This window comes from Falco peregrinus, chromosome 18 (genome assembly GCF_023634155.1).
Source record: "Falco peregrinus isolate bFalPer1 chromosome 18, bFalPer1.pri, whole genome shotgun sequence".
Classification (NCBI taxonomy): Eukaryota; Metazoa; Chordata; class Aves; order Falconiformes; family Falconidae; genus Falco; species Falco peregrinus.
This window is the reverse complement of record NC_073738.1, coordinates 545,334-564,933: the sequence shown is the minus strand read 5'-3', so window position 1 is coordinate 564,933 and position 19,600 is coordinate 545,334. Positions and strand designations below refer to the sequence as shown.

Genomic DNA, 19,600 nt, shown 5'->3' with positions numbered 1-19,600 from the left:
AGCCCCACGGGGGCCTCGCTCCGCTGCCCTGTCGCCATGGCGACGGGAGGGGCGCCCGCGCGCGGCGGCGGGAGCTCGGGTAGCGCGGCGGGGCTGGCGCGTTAGTGAGGGGTCCCGAGGGCCGGCGGTGTGCGTGACCTGGCGGGGCTGTCGGGATGAACTGAGGGCCGGAGGTGTGTCGCCAGCCAGCGGGGCTGTCGGGATAGGAACGAGGTTCCCAGTTGCTATCTGTGTGCATGGCCTGGCAGGGCTGCCACAATAGGGGTAGAGTCCCCAAGGCCTGCCCCGTCAGGACTATCACGATAAGAGTAGCGTTGTCATACCAGGAGTATGGGCCCCGGGACCAATCCTGGCAGGACTGCTGTGACAGGGGTAGGGTCTCCGAGACCAGCCCTAGCAGGGCTGTCATGATACGCGTGGGGTCCCTGTGCACCCAGGAGTGGCCCTGTCCCACGCGTCACTGTTCCCCACAGGCCTCAGGTCCCTGCCGGATCGCTGCTGGATTCCTGGCGGCTCCCTGCGGGGGTCCCTGTGCCTGGCAGGGCCAGCATGGAGGCGATGGAGGCGGATGGAGCGCTCAGCCCTGGGGCGTTGGAGCGGGAGCTGCAGGCAGCTGTGGCAGCCGACGAGAGGCAGGCGAGGGAGAACGAGGCCAAGCTGCGGGCCCTGCGCCAGCGCGTCCCATCCTACGAGGAGTTCAGGTCCATCGGGGGACCCCCGGGACGTGGGAGCATATCTGGGTGCTCCTCTACCCCAAAGGGCGGCAGCGGCAGCAGAGCTTTGCTCGGTGCTGGGCACTCCTGCTGCGGGGCTGACCCAGCCTCACGTGTGGGTTGTGGAGCTCCAGTTTTGGGACCTCTCAAGAGACAAGGTCACCCAGCGGGTTTTGAGCTCAAACCTTGCTCTGAGAGAGGATTGAGCCAATTGCCTGCGCTTTCTGCTCCAAGTGACCGCCAGCGTGGCTTGACAGGGCAGCAAAACTGGCTTCAGGATTCCCAAGAAGGCCATGGTCCCACGCTATACAGCGCCAATGGGAGAGAAACTCAGCCTTGTTTTAAGATTTGCCCCACAAAATTATCAGGTTGATGTGTGTGGGCTGAGATCTCAGCTGTTCCTGCCTGGAACAGCCAGCGCCAGGGCAGGTCCTCATGGTGGCCAAGCTGTGGGCCAGCTGTGCCCTTTCTGGTAGTGCTCTCCCCCATTCCCGGGCGCAGCACCCACCCTCCAAGCCATGCCAGCCCATCCTGCCCTCCCTTTCCTCTCTGCACACCCCATGCCATGGTGGTGGTGGTGGTGCAGAAGAAGAGGGTGATGTGTGTCCCCATGCACCCTGCCCAGCATGTTCGTGCTGCTTTGTCCAGCAGGGTTTGTCAGCAGTTTTTTGGCCTGGGACACAGACTCCCCACAGAGGCAGCACAGGGCACTCCCAACACCCACCAAGCTCCTGGTTCCACCTAAAGGTCCATGGGGAAGTCCCTCTCCCTTGGCATCCACAGATGGATCTGTAGGTGGATCCAGGACTTTGACCACCCCTTGGTAGACTTACATGGGACTAGATCAAATTCCATGCACGGCTTCATCTCTGCCTGCATTCAGTCATGCCATCTGATGCTTGAAAGGCAGGAAAACACTTTAAAATGGCTTTTTCTCCCCCAGCCTTCTTGCTGGTCCCTATGAAAGGATTCCTGGGTGATTTTAAGCTGTTTTATCAGTGCATTGGTAACAGCAGAGATAATCTGAGGGAGGTAACAGAGCAGCTTCTCTCTGTGGGTGCAGCATCTTCTCTCCTGTAGCCCACGCTAGCATAGAAGCAGAGAGCTGGACCCCTTCAAAGATCTCCTGCCCATCGCTGAGAGGACTAACTACAGGGATTCATCCCACAGGATGAGAGGAACCATGTCAGCCGCTGAGTCCAGGCTGCTGTAGTTAGTCGCAGATGTCAGTGTAATAAGATGCTGAATTCAGATGAATCCACAAAAATGTGCCTGCCCAGCACACTGCAGCTATGAAGCAGTCCCCAGGAGCTGTAAGAATTCAGGGTCTGGATGCAGTGCTCTGGCGGGGTCTCACCAGAGCAGAGCAGAGGGGGAGAATCACCTCCCTTGACCTGCTGACTGTGGGGGCTTTTATGGAGCCAGGGATACGGTTGGTCTTCTGGGCTGTGAGCACACATTGCTGACTTATGTCCAATTTTTCATTCACCAGTATCCTCAAGTCCTTCTCTCCAGGGCTCTCAATCCCTTCATCCTCGAGTCTGCATTGATATTGAGGATGGCCCCAACCCAGGTGCAGGACCTTGCACTTGGCCTTGGTGAAGTTCATGAGGTTCACACGGGCCTGCTGATGCAGCCTGTCCATCCTCTGGATGATACATACGTCCTGAATATAGAAATTGCCTCAGAGAAGAAGCTCAAAGCCTCCAAGTGTTTGTTCTTGCTAAGTGTCCCATCCCTTTCTTGTTGCCCACAGGGACATCGTGCTGGCATCACACCTGAAGCCCCTGGAGAAAAAGGACAAGGTGGGTAAGAGGAGGAACGTGTTGTGGAATCCCTGTGCCACCCACACCAAGGCCCCACAGGCGAGCAATGTGGAAATCCCCCAGGTGAGGGAGACACCTTCCGGGACTTTATCGGCATCTAAAAACTACTCCAGAATAATTGGAACATAATTTTAAAATGCAAGAGTTGGTCAGAAATATCTCTATATGTGAGCAAGCCCTCAAAGTCCCCAGGAACATTGGTGTTTATTTAGATAATCACAGGATTCAGTCTCGGGCCTCTACTTTGCATCTGGTAAGAGCTTGCATCAGCTGCTTCGAGAACTGCCTGCTTCAACCCTGTGGGAATCTCAGGACCAGCTGCACAGCGTCGGACCTGAGCTCCCAGTATCCTGCCTCTGATGGTGGGCAGTAACAGATTCTTGGGGAAGAGTGCCCTCCCTTGACTGCACTCTTCCAGCTGGCTGCAGTTTGGAGACCGAGCGCCAGGGTTGTGCATCTGGATTATCACATTTAATAGCCACAGATCACAGAACTAATGTGAACGTAGCCAGTTCTTTTTCACCCTGTGGTTTAATTATGCATGATGTGGAAAAGCACTGTTTTGTTTTAAACCTGCTGCCTGCTGAGTTCACTGGATGCTTCTGAGTCCTTCAGTTGGGGGCGACTAACTAAACATTTTCTACCCAGGTCATTTGTGATGTAAGTGACATCTGTCCTGCCCCCTCCAGTGGACTCTGTCCAGGCTGGAGAGTCCTGGTCACTGGATGCGTAGCCAGGGATGTTTCCAATTGATGTTTCCCATGGATTTTTTTGACACCAAATTTCATTTGCCTGTTTATTATGAGATCTTTTTGCAACCTTCTAGGCAGCTTTGTGTTTTCTTGGACTGAGCAGTGATCTCCCCAGAGCAAATTCTGTTCCTAATCCCATTAGTGCTTGGGCTCTGATCTCCAGGGCTTCTCCATTTTGTGTTTAGACACAGCCTGATGTTGCTGTGCCTTGTTCTCGCTATCTGTATAAAAGCCTAAACATGTTAATCCTCCTTCAGTCTGTGCATCAGTTAAATCAGCAGCAATGGGTTCAGCAGTTCAATTACATATTGTATAAACCAGGATTTCCTTTTATCTGGAGATGCCACATTGAGCTTGGCTCTCTTAGAGCATGCTCTCTGCCACAGACCAATACGAGTGCATTATGTCACAAGACGGTGTGTTAGGGCCATCTGCATATTTTCTGGGGTTTACTCTCATACCTTTTATCTCCTCACTCCTTTGATTTGCCTCACAGTGCTTGAGATGGAGCAGAGGTTTTCAGTGAACTCCCTGGATCTCCAGGGGATCCCTTCCCAGGCAGTAATGGTGGAACCAGACTGGGCAGCATGTCTGGTCCTGGTTGGGGCTGGGGTTATTCCACTACTGGTCCGTGTTCATCCATGCCAGGTTTCACGTCTCATCCCTTCTTCCCTTATTTTCCTCTGAAGTTCTCTGGTTTCTATGGGGCTTGAGGAACCTGGTATTTCTTTGTCTTTATGTTTTGCCACCTCACAAGCTTCATGCAGCCCTTTGTGCTATCAAAGCCTGTATTAAAAACATCTCTGCCATCCATGGGGGGGGGCAGGGGGGAGCATGCGGGGGCAGGGGATAAAAGTCTTCAAATGGGAACAAACCAAAAGGAACTGGGTATCTTTTTTTTCCTTCAGGAACTGGATCAACTGCCTGGAACCTCTGCCGAATTTTACAGAGACTGGCGCAGATGCTTAAAAAGCGGGAAAGAAAAATACCAGTTTTTGCTTGAACTTGGAGGAAAGGCCTTGGGCAGAATCTTTCAGGCTGACTTGGGCTTTGGCCTCCTGGGTGAATTCCTTATGGTGCTGGCAGAGAACGTCTGTCATGAAGACAGAGATGCCATCCTTCAGATCTTAGAGAGCCTTTCGGGCACCAAGCGCTTCGGGTTAAACGTGGATCTTCTGAGCGAGTCAGAGAAGGAAAGCAGCAGGGATTTGTTTAGGAAGCTGTGGAGCATGACCAGGAATGACTGGACTGCTGGCCATCCCAGCAGCCCAGCTGGCTGTGAACCGGAGAGGGAAGCCCACCTCACGGACACCAGCTTGCAGAAGGAAGCTGAGCAGGAAAGGATGGTGATGGATCTGATGAAACATTACCAGGCCAACTGAAGGAGCAGAAGTACCCGGGTCGTGCAGAAACAGAGTGCAAAAGAGGCTCAGAGCTTGACTTTGGCATCACTGTGCAGGACAGATAAATTGGATACATTTCTCTGTACCTGGGACCACCCAGAGTTATAGTTTTGCACAAATAAAGGTTAATTACCGAGAGGACTGTGTTGTGAGAATCTCTTAGATGAGAGCAACTGAGGGAAAGAAAAAAATTGGCTGCTAGTTTTGAAGGGCAAAACCAAACCTCACATAGTCCCTTCCCTTTTTCATCTCTGTCCATTGTCACTCAGAGGGTTTAGGAATCTAATCAATGACGCTTTGTGTTTAACCATGCAGCCACTGAAGGCAGAATGGGCTGATGGGGGTGGAAATGCTGTGCAAGGTGGTGTATCTGGGATTGGTCCAACCAGCTATTTTATTATAGAATCATAGGATCATTTAGGTTGGAAAAGACCTGTGAGATCACCAGGTCTGACCGTTAACCCAGCACAGCCAAGTCCATCACTAAACCGTCTCCCCAAGCACCACGTCTATGTGGTTTTTAAAGACCCGCAGGGATGGTGTCCCCACCACCTCCCTGGGCAGCCGGTTCCGGTGCTTGGCCACCCTTTTGGTGAAGAAATTTTTCCCGACACCCAATCTAAACCTCCCCTGGCACAACCTGAGGCTGCTCCCTCTTGTCCTGTCCCTTGTTACCTGGGAGCAGAGACCGAGCCCCCCTGCCTGCAGCCCCCTGCCAGGCAGCTGTAGGGAGCGATCAGGTCCCCCCTGAGCCCCCTCCTCTCCGGGCTGAACACCCCCAGCTCCCCCAGCCGCCCCCCATCAGACTGGTGCCCCAGCCCCTTCCCCGGCTCCGTGCCTGTCCCTGGACACATTCCATCCCCTCTACATCCCTCTTGAGGTGAGGGGCCTAAAACTGAACCCAGGATTCGAGGTGTAGCTACACCAGTGCTGAGCACAGGGGGACGATCACTGCCCTGCTCCTGCTGGCCACAGTTTCTGGTGTAAGCCGGGACGCTGTTGGCCGCCTTGGCCACCTGGGCACACTGCTGGCTCATGTTCAGCCGGCCATCAGCCAGCACCTCCAGGGCCTTCCCTGCTGGGCAGCTTTCCAGCTGCTCTTCTGCAAGCCTGTGGTGTTGCATAGGTTGTTGTGACCCAGGTGCAGGTACTTCTCCCTGTTGAACCTCATACACTTGGCCTTAGCCCATGGGTCCAGCCTGCCCAGCACCCTCCGCGGAGCCTCCTGACCCCCCGCACATCAACAGTACCCTGCAGCTTGGCATCCTCTGCAAACTCCTATTCCTCTTCAAACCGCAGGGCACAGGTTAAACCTCAGAGATCCTGCCACCTCGTTGTCCTGTGATCTTGGACACTATGTATTTTTCCGAAATTCCACATAAAGTGGAATTTAGAAGGATCTGACAGGCATCAGTCCAACAAAGAGACTCTCCAGAGCTGCCTAATACTGTGTCTAAATTGAGTTGCACTCCTGTTCTGGCTGCAGACCAGAGAGGCCCTCACAGGGCACAGCTCAGCACCTGCCCACCAAGCTCCGTTGCACTTCTGGTCTGGGAGGATCCCGGAGCTGAGCAGCCTGCTGTATGTTACATTGCCCAGACTGCCTTGAAATCAGCTCAGGAACAACTGTCAGGTCCATTTTGTTCCAAAAGCCATCCAGTGGAGCATAAGGTAGAGTGACCCTGGCAGATTATAACCATCCCTCTCCCACCTTCTCTGTAGAAACCACTAGCCACCTAATTGCAGGCTTCAGCTTCACCTCTAAGGTCTGGCACTTGAATGTTGGGCTTTGCGGCACTGATCTTGGGAACATCTGTGTCCACGCAATCTGCTGTGGGTGCCATTCCTCTTGTCTTTGCCTAACACCTGAAAACCTGAGGGCTAGCAGAAAGGTGGGAGCTGAAGTCTTACACAAAACAAGAAGATCCTGGGGTTCTCCAAGGTCAGGACTGGGGACGTTGATGCAGGGACAGACCCAGCACAACAGTTACAGCTCTGGTGGGAACAGGCAGAGTGCTTTCAGCAGCCCTGAGGATCAGGGCTTGCACTCACAAGGATGGGAGCAACTTGCTGCATCCCCATCACATGGGGAAAGGCAAAATCCCCAAGGTTTGGGGAGAAGAGTCAGGAGAAATGAGGTACAGGAGAGGCTGTGTGAACATTTATGCGAGGATGGGCAGTTAGACCAGCTGGGATCAGTTTCCCAAGCAGTCAGGTCACGCTCTGACCTGAGTGTCTGCTCATCAAGTGCCAATAGCTGAGCTGAAAGTCTGGCCAGAGTCAGTAGGGAGCACATAGATCACCTTCACCCTAGGAAAGATGCATTTAAGGCCTCCAGGGTTGGTTCCACCATCAGCCCAGGTGGGGTGATATGAGCAAAAAGCCTTGCTTGATCATTCAAGAGAGGGAGAGTCTCAAACATTACCTGTGTGGAGGGGCTTCAGCACATAGACCCTTGTAAAGCCAGTGGGGAGGATGTAAAACCAAATACCATGTTTGAAGCCTCTTCTTCCGGGCTACAGAGGTCAGTTGCCATCAAAGGAGGGTCTTCTCTGGGTTCATTGCACTTAGAGGGGTCAGAGCAATAATTAACATTTGCTGCACGTGAGTCTTTCAAGAAGATGGTGGCAGTTCTATTATTCCCACCACGCTTCCCATCAGTGCCTTTTCCCTCCACGGCTGTGCTGCACAAACGACCTGCCCGCTCGTCGTCAAGGACACGGACAACAATAGAGCTGCTGGGAGAGAGGAGAGGTTCTAGAGTCTGTATCCTAGGGCACAGCCTGCCCTGGGGTGCAGCAGAGTGCTCCCGGCAGATGTTCGGCTGGGATGGGATATTTCAGCAGCTGGTTGATCCCTGCTGTCAGCCACGTGCACCACAGGCTGGGGGACTGTTTGCAGACCCCGTCTCTGGTGAGTGAGCTGGTGTGTGCATAGTCCCTGCCCAGCACGGGCGCTGCTAGCATGGGTTCTGGCTCTCTCCGCTGAGGACACAGAGGCTGGATTAGTCCTGCTGACTGCAGAGACCACACAGTGCGATGGAGACATGGCTGCTGGGAGCCACCATTCTCCTCTGCCTGGTAGATGTTCTCCATGCCTTTGCAATTGAAGAGAAAGGAGATGTGTTCAAGCGGATGGCTTGTCCTGCTTTCCTGGTGTTCGACAATGCCGCGTACCTGGCTGACATGACCTTTGAGCTGCCTTGCAACTGCAAGCCTGAAGAGGTCTCTTCCGTCATCTGGTACTTCCAGAAGAACATGGGCAGCCACAAAACCACTGTCCTGACAGACTTTGCTGGCACCATGGTGGTCGACTCGGGCCATATCCGCCTGGGCAGCAGCGTGCTGAAGCGTTTCAGTATCCGGATGTTCAGCCTCATCGTCTTCCGAGCCCAGGTGTCGGACTCGGGACACTACCTGTGCGGCACTAAGAAAGGGGACTACTTTTATGGCTATGATGTGGATGTGCAGCCCACCAAGCACGTCACAGTGGCTTTTGTGGACAGAGGCCAGCATGTCCAGGACGACTACACAGGTCAGATCTTCAGCCTCTTCACCACCTTCTGGGACTGGACCAGATGCGACCGCTGTGGGGTGAGAGGTGAGCAGCGGCGGATCGGACTCTGTTACATGCGGAGCGCCCAGCTGCACCCCCGATACCGCACCGCTGTGCCCAACGTCACATCCTGTGGCTCAAGCGCTGTCCCCGCACATTTCCAGCACCCTGACCACCTCCGGAAACCTGAGGTGGCCATCCGGAGCTGCCTGACCCCTTGCCTGAAGAAGGAAGTCCCCGAGGAAGGTGTGCAGGTCATCTCCAATGTCATTTCCAAACTGGGCGAGAAGCCCTGGCTGCCCCGCATCCCCACGCAGTTTCATCAGCAGCCCATTGGAAGTGACCTGATCATCATGTGCCCTGGAGCCCGGCCTGAGCATGCTGTGGCGTGGGACAAGGATTCTGTCAGGCTCTACCGCTCCCGCTATCTCATCAGTGTCAACAAGAGCATGAGGGTCTTCATTGACCACGGAAACCACCTGCACATCCAGCGAGTCCGAAACAGCGATAGAGGCACCTACTTCTGCTGGCGGGAGGGCGAGATGGTGGCTGGCTTTCGGCTCAGCGTGATCCGCCAGCGCCGGCACCGGCGGACACTCAGTGATCCCGAGACCATCTATGCCATCAAGGCCATCGGCATGAGCTACACCTTCATCAGCATCATCTTCATCGTCGCCCACCTGTGCCGCTGCTGCTGGTGGGTGTTCAGGTGCCCTGCCAGAGCACAGCATCTCCACCACAGCCCCCACACATCACTCTTAGACCTGGGACCATCCTCCCGGTAGAAATTTCTAATATTCTGGCCATTAGAAATCAAAATGCTGCCAGCACCCGTTCATCCTCCCTTTTGGGTCAAGAGCGTGACGGTGAGAACTGGTGTGAAGGCTCCCTGTGCTGCCGGCTGGCGCAGCTTGGTAGGCACAGGCGAGGGTTCCACGCCGCCGCAGCTGGTCCCCGGCTCTGCTGCTGGCTTGCTGTGGGGTTTGAAGCTCAATATAGTCTGTTTCAAAAGAACACTTGGAGTTGTTCCAAGGTCTTCTGGCCAAGCCCTACTGAGTTCTCAAACCACATCAGTGATTTATTAGAGCTGTTTTTCTGAGGCTGCTAAAAAGACCCACCAAACTATTTTAATCCAATTAAATCTTGCTTTTCTTATCTGGTTCTTTTTATACTTTTTCTCATCACTGAGAACTTTGAGCGCCAACGTTTCAAAACATTCAGTGTTCCTTTGAGCTACTTAGCTGGAGCAAACCCATTTTTTAAAATTTTGGTTTAAACCTTTTTTTCACTATTGAGGGGAAAAAATATTTTTCAAATCAATCTGGTGATTTTCTTCAGAAATTTCTCCCTTTTTTGGTGGCTTTTTTTAACTTACCAACCCAGCACAGACTTGTGATCCAGTATTTAGGCCTATATAATTATTATGCATGTCCTCCAAAGAGGATGGCATCTCTGCAGGGTTTAGGTGGCCACTTGCTCGCTCCTCAGCATGGTGCAGGACGTCCCCAAGGGCTAATCTCCTTTTTTCAAGGAGGTGGCTTGGGGATTTCAGCATGCTTTCAAATCCACCATCCATCCTGACAGCTGCAGCTGATCCCAGGAACTTCCCAGGAGCTGCAGCTTGGGTTTGTGTGGGGAAGGAGCCAAGTCAGGGGTTAAGAACCCCGAGAAGATCCCTGCTTCTCCTCCCTCCCACCCTGCATCCTGGGGCGGTTATTCCTGCCCCCAGCTCCTTGCGCTGCAGTCCCATACGGGTGCTGACCCATGAAGCGCTGGCCATGCCTTGGGGTACAGCACCGAGCTTGCGTCCCCTGGCTTTGAGCTCAGTTTGGGCTCCCAAAGGGTCTCACCACCCCGTCTAATCCCAAAAAACCCAGGGCATGGGCTGTGGAGCGGCGGATTGCAGGCACAGCCATGGAAACACAGCATTCGCATTAGCTTTATTTCTCATCCGAAGCTGCTGCGGGTGTTAGTGCATTAATTCGGTGGCAGTGTGGGCTGCAGAGCTCCAGCCAGAGGCTGCTCACAGGGGACCGAGCCCCCGGGGCCACCACCACCCCACCCCACATGCCAAATGCAGGCAGCACCCGCATCTCCCATAACATCTCCTGCCTCTGGGAATGGCTCTGGAGTCGGTAGCTGCAAAGCATGCTCAGCACCTGAGCCAGGGGATGAGGGGGACAGAGGGGACAAGAGGGGTGGCATCTGGGTGGCATCTCATGTGCTCATCCCAAAGGGCTTACAGGGTACGAGAAGTGCTGCTGGGTCATTGCTGCTGCGTTAGGTGGCATCAGGAAGGGTTTCGCTCATGGTCAATAGCTAAATTGAAGGTGGGGACAGGGGCTGTGGGCAAGCACCAGGCTGGGCAACGGCCCTGGGTGGCATGTGCTGGTTCAGGGGGAGCACGGGAGGACAGGCTGGGGGACAGGGCCATGTGGAGCCCAGGGACAAGGGATTTCTTCCAACCCCATCTTGAATGCCCATGTGGGGGATGGGTGTGGGCTGAACACATGGCAGGGAATGTGGCCAGGGCAGCCCCGGTCCCCCGTCCTCCTGGCTCCCAGGGTGAGCCCAGGCGGGACAGGCAGGGCAAAGATGGCTCTGTTTGTCCTCCCCCATCACTCCTGGATTGCGGGAGGCACTTCCTACTGTGAGAGCACCCATGGGTGCCCCAACACCCTCCTCCTCCTCCTCTGCACTCCCCTCCTCTCCATTTTCACCTGCATAGGACCCCTCCAGGTGAGGGGCCGGGCGCAGGGCCATGGGTCACCCCTCGCCACAAGCCCCTTGGGACTGTTATTCTCCACCACAGCGACAGGGACACCTTGGTGGCGGACACCAAGTGGGGGTCAGGATGGCCCTTAACTCTGTGCCAAGAGAAGCCCTTGAAGCCACCCAGCCTGCTGTGCCCACCACTGCTCCAGCCCCACAAACCAGCCCGGACACCCCAGTGTCCCCAGGAACCCTTCGTTATCCCCATTGCATCACCCTTCAACACCTTCCTGACAGCACCCTGCCTCTCCATCCTCCTTGTGCCTCGTGGCTAAGCTCACCCAATGCTGGTGGCAGGGAAATGTCCCTCACCAGCCGGTACCTTGCACCCTGCAGCCCCCCCACTGAAGGGTGCTCCAGGCCTGGGTGCACTGGGGAGATTTGGGGTGGCCTCCCAGACCAGAGAGAGGGTAGCAAAATGGGATGCAGGGAGAGATGCTCTTGGCACCACTGACTTTTCCAACTGGTGCATGGAGATCGAAACAGGACAAACTCTCTTCCTGGGCATTGGTGAGCCGGAGACCAAGGGTGAGCATGGACATGACCCTGGAACCGCTGGCCCCTCCATGCTGTGGGACTGTGGTCCCACCCAGGCAGGGGAGCTCAGCCCTGCCTGGTACCCCCTCCCCACAGTGTCCAGTCGGACGGGTGCTCTGCTGGCAGCCAGTCCTGAACAGGGTGCTAGCGGGGTCCCTGGGGCGCGAGGTGACATGGGAGAGGCCAGGCGTGGAGGCGAGGGAGATACTTGCTGCCAAAGGACCACCAGCTCCTCCTGTGACCTGTGCCCAGACGCAGGGCTCCCTTGCAGCATCAGACAGGACCTACGGAGCTATGGCTACAAGCATGTGGCTGCTGCAGCTCACCCACCCTACGCCGCCTCCTTGTGCTCCTGCTTGGACTCCTTGATCACCTGGAGGCAGAGTGAGAGGAACTGTCACCCTGGGGGTCAGGCTTTCCTCCCCGACTGAGCCTGCCTGGGCTCTGGATGAGCTTGGGGACAGGGACAGGCATGGTTTCCTCTATGAGCTGCCAGGCTCAGCTCCACCATGGTCCAGAGCTGGTTCATGCCGTGCTCTCAGGGCACTGGGATCCTTGGTGCCCTGCCCAATGGCTGCTCTTGGGGCTGAGGAGGGCCCCATGTGCATAATGAGTGACCTCCTTGGGGACACCGCATGGGGAGGTAGGGGTGGAGGGGAGGTGGCATAGGTTACATGGATGAGGACTTCCCACCTCTCCATCTCTGGTCTCCACGGTTTTGACCACAATGCTCCTCTTCAGATGGGCTTCTGACAGGGATTTAGTGTCCAGGCTGGTCTCTAGGGGACATGGGCAGGACATGGTGGTGAGCCGGTGCCCAGGGTATAGCCCTTCCAGCCACACTCAAGTGGAGGCACCCAAAGGAAACAGGCTGAGCTGGAAAACCCTGAACCATGGGAGACAGTGGCCCTCGGGACATGACCCGTCTCAGGGACACTGTTGGCCCCAAGGACACATTTGGCCTTGGGCATGCAGCTGGCACTGGGGATGTGGCTGGCACTGAGGACGTGGCTGGCTTTGGGATGTGATTAGCCCTGGGGACACAGCTGGCACTGGGGACGTTTGGCATTGGAGATGTGGTTGGCCATGGGGACGTGGGTGGCTTTGGGATGCCATTGGGCTTGGGGATGGCGTCCTCCTTAGAGACACAGTTGGCACTGGGCAATACAGCTGGCCTTGGGGATGTCATTGGCCTTGGGAATGTGGTTGGCACTGGGGACATGGTGATGTGGTCTGTTTGGGGGATGTCATTGGCCCTGGGGACATGCTCAGCCTTGGGGATGTAGCCGTGACACACTGCTCCCCCCAGCCTGGGAAAACCCAGGAGTCCTGGTTCCTTGTGATTCAGAGGAAAACCTCCCAGTCCCTCTGCGTGGAACAGGGACAGCTGAGACAGAAGCTCCTCCCATGAAGCCCCCAGAAGCCACCCCTGCTTGTGCCACCATCCTGCCCCCGTGCCCCACACGTAGCCACAGACTCACCTCGGATCTGCAGGTTGGAGAAGCTCTGCACAGGGATGGTGATCCTGCAGGAGCAACAGGGGACATTGGGAAGAGCATGGGGTCCTGCTGCCCAGTGCCCACCAGCTCCACTTTGCCCAGGGCTGGGGCAGGAGGGCTGGAGGATGGTCTCCAGCTGAGCCGGATGCCCCAGAGGGACGACGAGGACTTGGGCGTGGGTCTGGGCATGGCTGGGGATGGGGAGAGGGGCAGGATGGAGCCCCCGCTCTGCCATCACCTGCTCTCCTCGCCCTCCAGCAGCTTGCGGTACGTGGCGATCTCAATGTCGAGGGCCAGCTTGACATTGAGCAGATCCTGGTACTCCTGTAGGTGCCGGGCCATCTCCTCCTTGAGGCTGCGGATGTCCTCCTCCAGCCGCACCACTGTGTCCTGGTAGCCTGCCGTTTCCAGCGCGTAGCGCTCCTCCAGCTCCCGCAGCTGCCTCTCCTGGGACTCATTCTGGGGGGGTCACGAGGGGACATGACACCCTCCACAACCACCTTCTCCCAGGAGCTACAGGCTCTCCACAGCGCCCATCCATCTCCCATCCCTGGGGATGAGCCGTTGGCCCAGCAATGGGTAGTGGTCCCTGCCACCGTGCCAGGGAGCCCTGTGGTGGTGGCAACTACCTGAGGCCATGTGTCTCCCCTTGCACCCCACGGCCATCACCCACCGAGCCCCGCAGAGCCTCCAGGTCACAGGTGAGGGCCTGGAGCTGGCGCCGATACTCGTTGGCCTCCTGCTTGGCTGCGCGCAGGGCTTCCGCGTGCCGGGCAGCCGCGTCCGTCAGGTCTGCAAACTGGGGGGGGAGGACACGCGCCATGGGATGGGACCACCCAGCAGGGATGTGTCCCCATGGCACCTGGCATGGGGACACAACCCTGCTCTGCTCCACAGGAGGAACATGACCCTGGTAGCACATGGTGTAAACATCCATGCTTTCATGGGAGGGAGGCACAGCACACACGGGACATGTCCCCAGTGGTGCATGGTGCTGGGGATGTGTCCCTGCCCTTGTGGGTGGAAGGGACAGTGCACATGAGGCATGTGGCCGATGGCATGTGTCATGGGGGCATGTCCCTGCTCCCTTGAGGTGATGGGACAGCAGACATGGGACACATCCCTGATGGCAGGTGTTGCTGGGGACATGTCCCTGCTTTGTGGGTGGGAGGGATGGTGCCTTGGGATACCACAGGGGATATGTCCCTGCTCCTGTGGGATGGTGCACATGGGCTGTGTCACCGTGAACACAACTCCCTAGGAACTGTGCCTACGTAACTCACCACAGGGGACGCATCCCTGCTCCCCACGGGGACCAAACCAGGACACGGGACACAAGCAGGGACAGTGGGGATCCCAAACCCCATGCACCACCGACAAGTAGAGCCACCCAACGCTGGGGTGGTCGACCCCAGCCCCGAGCAGGTGATATCCTGGGAGGGGACAGCCAGGCCACCCATCCACTGGGTGATCGGCTCCCACTGCACCTTGGACTTGTACCACTCCTCGGTTTCCTGGATGTTGCTGGTGGCCATGGCCTCGTACTGGCTGCGGATGTCACGCAGGGCAGCTGTCAGGTCCGGCTTGCTTGCATCCACCTCCACGTGCACCCGTTGCCGGGCCAGCTGCTCCTGCAGCTCCCGCAGCTCCTGGAGAAACACCAGGGATCAGCCCAGCCCCCCCCCCCCGCGCCCTGGGAGCCCCCCGGCCCCACGCGAGTGGGCTTACCTCCTCGTGGACCTTGCGGAGGAAGGTGATCTCATCCTGCAGGGTCCCCACCCGCCGCTCCAGGTCCAGGCGAGCCAAGGCAGCAGCATCCACATCCTGTCACCACAGCCGGAGAGAAGGGACAGTCCCCAGCGCTGGCCACCTGGCTCTGCTCCCTCCTGAGCTGCCTGGCCCTGCCCATTCCTGCCCAGCTCTGCCTTGTTCTGCCCAGCTCTGCCCCATTCTGCTCACCATAACACATCCCAGCCCCTCCCTGCCTGCTCCTGCCCATCCCTGTCTTGTCCTCGCCCATCTTTGCCCCATCCTTGCCCCATCCCTGTCTGATCTATCCATGCCCATCCCTGCCCCACCGATCCGTGCTCCACCCCTGCCCCATCCCTATCCTGTCTGTCCATGCCCATCCCTGCCCATCCCTGAGGGAGGCTGAGCAAGGGGCTGAGCCTTTGGGGTGCAGGATGACAGACGCAGGATCTGGCCCCTGCCCTCACCTGCCTGTAGGCAGCCAGGTTGCTCTCGGCCTCCAGCCGCAGGGTCACCTCGTCCTGCAGCCTGCGCCAGCATGGAGAGACACCGTTACTCACTTGGCTTTGGCGCCCATTCAGCACTGTCACTCGTTACTCTCAGTCCCACCGACAGAGCCCCCTGGGTCAACACAGCCCCGCGCCACCAGCATCCATGCCGCACTGGTGCATGTTCCCATCCCACACACCCCACCACCCTCTCACACTGTTCTTGGGGGTCACCCTGGTCCCTGTTGCCACCCATGTTCCCATCACCGCCCTGGTCCCCATCATCACGGTGGCCACCTTGGTCCCCAGGACTACCCCAAGCAGGGCAGTGCCTTACTTCTGCTGGAGGCTGCTGAGGTCCTCGGCGAGGTTGTCTCTCTCAATTTCCAGACGGGCTTTGGCCGTGGCCAACTGCTCCACGTGGCGCCGCAGGTCACGCAGCTCCTCCTGGTAGATGTTGGCCAGACGCGGGGGTTCTTGGTCCCGCACCTGGTTCAGCTCCACCACTAGCACTTTGTTCTGCTGCTCCAGGAGCCGGACCTTCTCGATATAGCTGGCAAAGCGGTCATTGAGCTCCATCATCTCCACTTTCTCGTTGGTGCGTGTCTCTCTGAACTCTGAGTTGAGTGCCGCAGCCAGCGAGAAGTCCATCTTGCCTGACCCCAGGCGGGCACCCATGCGGGCACCTGGCTGGGTGCTGTGGGGAGCACGGAGCCTGGCTGGGGGGCTGGTGGGGAGCACCCGGTACATCGGGGTGGTGGGGCTGAAGCGGCGGCCATAGGACAGCCGCTGGCTCTCCATGCTGAAGGGGTGAGTGCAATGTGCCTGCCCAGGAGGTTTTATAGACCCCGGGGGCCCCCGCCCCACCCGTCGCCCTGGCACTGGCCACTGGCCAGCGAGCCAGAGGGCCGGCATGAAAGCCAGCCTTTGTGGCACCCTGCAGGGGTGGATGTGCCCTGGCTCCCAGCCCAGGCACTGCGGCACGGCCCCCTGCCCACTGCCTGCCCCCCCGACGGGCACTGCAGGGGCACCCCACGGGGCAGCCATAGGGTGGGTGCTGGGTGCGAGGTTGAGCAAACACCAAGAGGCTGGGTGCGATGCCATGGGGCACCGTGGGTGCAGGGAGCAAGGCCGGGTGCCATAGGGTGCCCGCAGCATGGGTCCAGGGGATTCCGCACCCTGGGGATCATCCCCACGACACCCCTGGCCCCAGCAGCCTCTCAGGGTGCTCAGGGAAGAAAGACAGTGCACAGGCTCAGGTGTACGTGTGCACGGCCACCCCCCTGACACACACACCTGCACGTATATGCACACACCCTGACATGCCTGTGAACACGCACACACATGCTTACATGGGCACTCACCCCTGTGTATGCTGCTGGTATGGATCCCCGCACATGCAGGGACCCCACCGTCCTATGCACGCATCCGTGAGGAGGCAGCCACGCACATGGGTGTGCACATCCACTCGTATGCATGCGCACACACATGTGCGCACACAGGCTGCCCATGTCCACACACACACATGCACGCCTGTCCCTCCATGCCTGTCTGCACACACACGCACCACATGCAATGCACACACGCATGCCTACCCTTGTACATACACATGTATACACGTGTGCACGTACGCACACGCACACTGCTTTCCCTGAACTTGTGTGCACACACGCGGAGCTGCACACACCTGTCTACCCTTCCATGTAGACACGACATGCACGGCCATCCTGCTATGCCTACACAGGCACGGCCACATACGCGCACACACACGTGTGTGCACACGCCCACGTTCCCCGTGTCACGTCCCCCCCAGGACAAGCCCCGCTACAAGCTGCTCAGCACCAGCCACCAAAGCCCCATCTCCCCAGTGGGCCGAGACACTTTGCAGGCGTTCTGGCAGCACAGGCGGGCTGCTAATTAAGGCAGGCTGCTAATTAAGTGGCTGAAGCCTCCAAAATCCTTTCCACACCAGCGGGTCTGTAAAAGGCTCCTGCTGGAGCCTGGCTGGGACTCAGGACACCAGGTCCCCTTCCCAGATCCAGGTGGGGTCTGATTCTGCCACAGCCGCATGTGTGTGGCCATGTCACTGCTCACGCATGCACCGAGCCTGAGGAGTCTTTTGCCCTCCTCGATGGCTCATGGTGGGGAGGTGGGCGAGGGTTGAGACCCTCTCCTGGGTGGAGGCTGGGTGCCAGGGGCTTTCCCTGGGCAGCTGAAAGGGGCTTTGTGCGGGGCTGGAGCCGGCGCGGTCCGGCACAGCCGTGGGGAGCCTTTGTGCCAGGGCACGGCGCTGCCGGGAAGCAGAGGGGACGGATCCAGGGGCAGCGGTGATGGGCACAGGGCCACCACCAGCCCTGTCGTCGTCCCCCCGCCCCGAGCCACAGTGTCATGGCCAAAAAGGGGGCATGGGCAGGCCTTGGGGACAGCCTACACATAGGGACAGTGGTGTTTTGGGGGGCCAGGGGCACAGGGGGCACACGGTGGCACCTGGCTGCGTGCCCTGAGAGGCAGGTGGGGGGAAGCTGGGGGACAGGGGTCCCTGGGGATGCTGCAGGCCCGTGGATGGGGACAGGTCTCACCAGCCGCCAGCTAGGTGGCAGCCTATGGCCGGGAAAGGCTCCCTGCCCGCTCCGGGACAGGGACAGGCAGCCAGGACCCGCACCGTGGCCACCATCGCTGAGCCACCAACAGGGAGGGTTGTGGCAACAGCTATGCCGCCCATGGGTGCGCTCTGTGGGGACCCAGAGCCGCTCTGGGGAGTCATACCGATGGCACTGCTAGCACTGAGGCAGTGCTTGGGGACAACCTCTTGCTGCCACATCCTCTTCCAATCGCCAAAAGCTCCTTGTCTCCAGCCAGCCCCGTGTCCTTCCAGCTGTCCTGGGCCGGTGTCACCAGTGAGGGGCAGGGGTTTTGCTCACAGAAACGCCGGGTTTGGGGCACCTACATACCCCATATGTGCTGCCTGGCAGCCCCAGCCTGCCAGCACAGTGACCTCCCTGGGGACCCATGACAGCCCACGGTGGCAGGGGAACCTCCATCCCTACAGGCTTTCTAAAGTCCCCTGGGGGTGCACAGGCCTCATAGGGCAGGGAGACACAGCAGGAGTGCAGGGGCCTCAGGGGCCTCGGCAAGCCCCCACACCGCTCCCCAGAGATTTTTCTCCCAGCTCCTACGCAGCCAGGATCAAAGCATGGAAAGCTGTCACTCCCAGCGGCTGCGAGGAGGCAGAGCTGGGCTCTCCCCCCTCTTAATGAGACAAACGAACTGGGAGCAGGCTGGAAGTTTTAATTAGAAGCTTCCAGCCTCTGAGAAGGCAAAGGCCAGGCAGGAAAGTAGGACAGAAGGAGCCAATGACCCCAGTCCCTATGGGACAGCAGCATGCTCAGAGCTGGGTCCACAATCCTTATCCTGCTACTGCCACACTTGGTCACCTCTAGGGATGGCTACCAGGAGCTGGTGCAGGCAGCCAGGTGTGTCAGCGCCCAGATGTGCCCTGGCATGGCAGGAAAGGGGGCCAGGGGGGGTCAGGGCACAGCTGTGGTCCCCAGGTAGGGATGCTTGGAGCTCTCTGCCCCAGGACCTCACAGGCAGCTGAACTGAGGATCCCAGGAGCACAAGGAGACAGGGGCAGCAGCAACAGGGTTTTAGCAGGGGAGAAACAGCACAGAAAGTTTCCCCCATCAATGTCAAGGGGGGGGCAGGAGCAAGGAGGGGAGGCAGCCTCCAAGGCCCCTTGCCTGCCCTCCGGGACACTAAGCAAGCGGCCCAGACCCCCATCCAGGCAGAGCAAAGGGGGCAGGCACATGCACAGGGCTCCCATGATGATGGGAGATGGGGGGGGAAAGCCACGATGGAGCCCACCCCCAGGAGCAAGGGCCTTTTCCAGGCCGGCTCAGACGGGAGCCACTACCCAACCCCAGCTCCCCATAGGAGGGGGAGGCGCAAAGCAAGAGGAACACATCTCCCCTCGCCCCTCTCGTTTGAAATGAAGGGATTTATTAAAAGCACATGTTATTTCTTAGCATCACCCATCTGTTAGTACTCGACACCCTAGCGCAGATTTGAGAGGGGCTGAGAGGGAACAGCAATAATCCATCTGCTGCAAAAACACACGGGGCTGCGTCGAGGCGGGGGACACAACCAGGAGCCTGGGCAGGAGGCAGCAGGGGATGACTAGGGCTAGAAGAAAGGCTGGAGGGGATCATTATGGGGCTGCAGGAAGGAGGAGATAGAGCTCTCAGAGAAAGGAAGAAGTTTGGCACCAGGGTTTGGACTTTGGGAAGGATCCGGGATGGTGGAGCCA

At 58.1% G+C, this 19,600-nt stretch overlaps 3 protein-coding genes across 4 annotated transcripts; 2 read left to right on the top strand and 1 right to left on the bottom strand.

The window, feature by feature from the left end:
- The first annotated feature begins 33 nt into the window (after positions 1-33).
- Positions 34-4,832, top strand: CCDC103 (coiled-coil domain containing 103). Of its 2 annotated transcripts, XM_055789924.1 has the most exons (4): positions 34-173; positions 474-701; positions 2,470-2,602; positions 4,200-4,832. In XM_055789924.1, the coding sequence occupies exons 2-4, from the start codon at positions 550-552 to the stop codon at positions 4,671-4,673; spliced, it is 759 nt and encodes a 252-aa protein (XP_055645899.1). In that variant the 5' UTR covers positions 34-173; positions 474-549; the 3' UTR covers positions 4,674-4,832. The 2 variants fall into 2 exon arrangements, with proteins under 2 accessions (XP_055645899.1, XP_027638933.2); XM_027783132.2 differs by lacking the exon at positions 34-173 and having other exon boundaries at positions 184-701; positions 2,470-2,518.
- A 2,900-nt stretch (positions 4,833-7,732) lies between these two features.
- On the top strand, positions 7,733-9,034 carry FAM187A (family with sequence similarity 187 member A). The gene has a single exon (XM_005234929.2). The coding sequence runs from the start codon at positions 7,733-7,735 to the stop codon at positions 9,032-9,034; it is 1,302 nt and encodes a 433-aa protein (XP_005234986.1).
- A 1,142-nt stretch (positions 9,035-10,176) lies between these two features.
- GFAP (glial fibrillary acidic protein) lies at positions 10,177-16,099 on the bottom strand. Its single transcript, XM_055789886.1, has 9 exons — positions 15,632-16,099; positions 15,274-15,334; positions 14,786-14,881; positions 14,545-14,706; positions 13,731-13,856; positions 13,296-13,516; positions 13,040-13,083; positions 12,252-12,337; positions 10,177-11,931 (listed from the first exon to the last, which is right to left on the bottom strand). Exons 1-9 carry the CDS (start codon positions 16,093-16,095, stop codon positions 11,890-11,892), a joined length of 1,302 nt encoding a protein of 433 aa, XP_055645861.1. The 5' UTR covers positions 16,096-16,099; the 3' UTR covers positions 10,177-11,889.
- Between the last annotated feature and the right edge of the window lie 3,501 nt (positions 16,100-19,600).

What these genes read in the sequence shown, in the direction of transcription:
- FAM187A (XM_005234929.2), top strand. Translation starts at nt 7,733, where the DNA reads ATGGAGACATGGCTGCTGGGAGCCACCATTCTCCTCTGCCTGGTAGAT.
- GFAP (XM_055789886.1), bottom strand. Translation starts at nt 16,095, where the DNA reads ATGGAGAGCCAGCGGCTGTCCTATGGCCGCCGCTTCAGCCCCACCACC. An exon ending in ACCTGGCTGCCTACAGGCAG is followed by an intron (nt 14,882 to 15,273) that starts GTGAGGGCAGGG and finishes CTGTGGTGACAG; the next exon opens with GATGTGGATGCTGCTGCCTT. An exon ending in TCCGCAAGGTCCACGAGGAG is followed by an intron (nt 14,707 to 14,785) that starts GTAAGCCCACTC and finishes GTGTTTCTCCAG; the next exon opens with GAGCTGCGGGAGCTGCAGGA.
- CCDC103 (XM_055789924.1), top strand. Translation starts at nt 550, where the DNA reads ATGGAGGCGATGGAGGCGGATGGAGCGCTCAGCCCTGGGGCGTTGGAG. An exon ending in CCATCCTACGAGGAGTTCAG is followed by an intron (nt 702 to 2,469) that starts GTCCATCGGGGG and finishes TGTTGCCCACAG; the next exon opens with GGACATCGTGCTGGCATCAC. An exon ending in GCAATGTGGAAATCCCCCAG is followed by an intron (nt 2,603 to 4,199) that starts GTGAGGGAGACA and finishes TTTTTCCTTCAG; the next exon opens with GAACTGGATCAACTGCCTGG.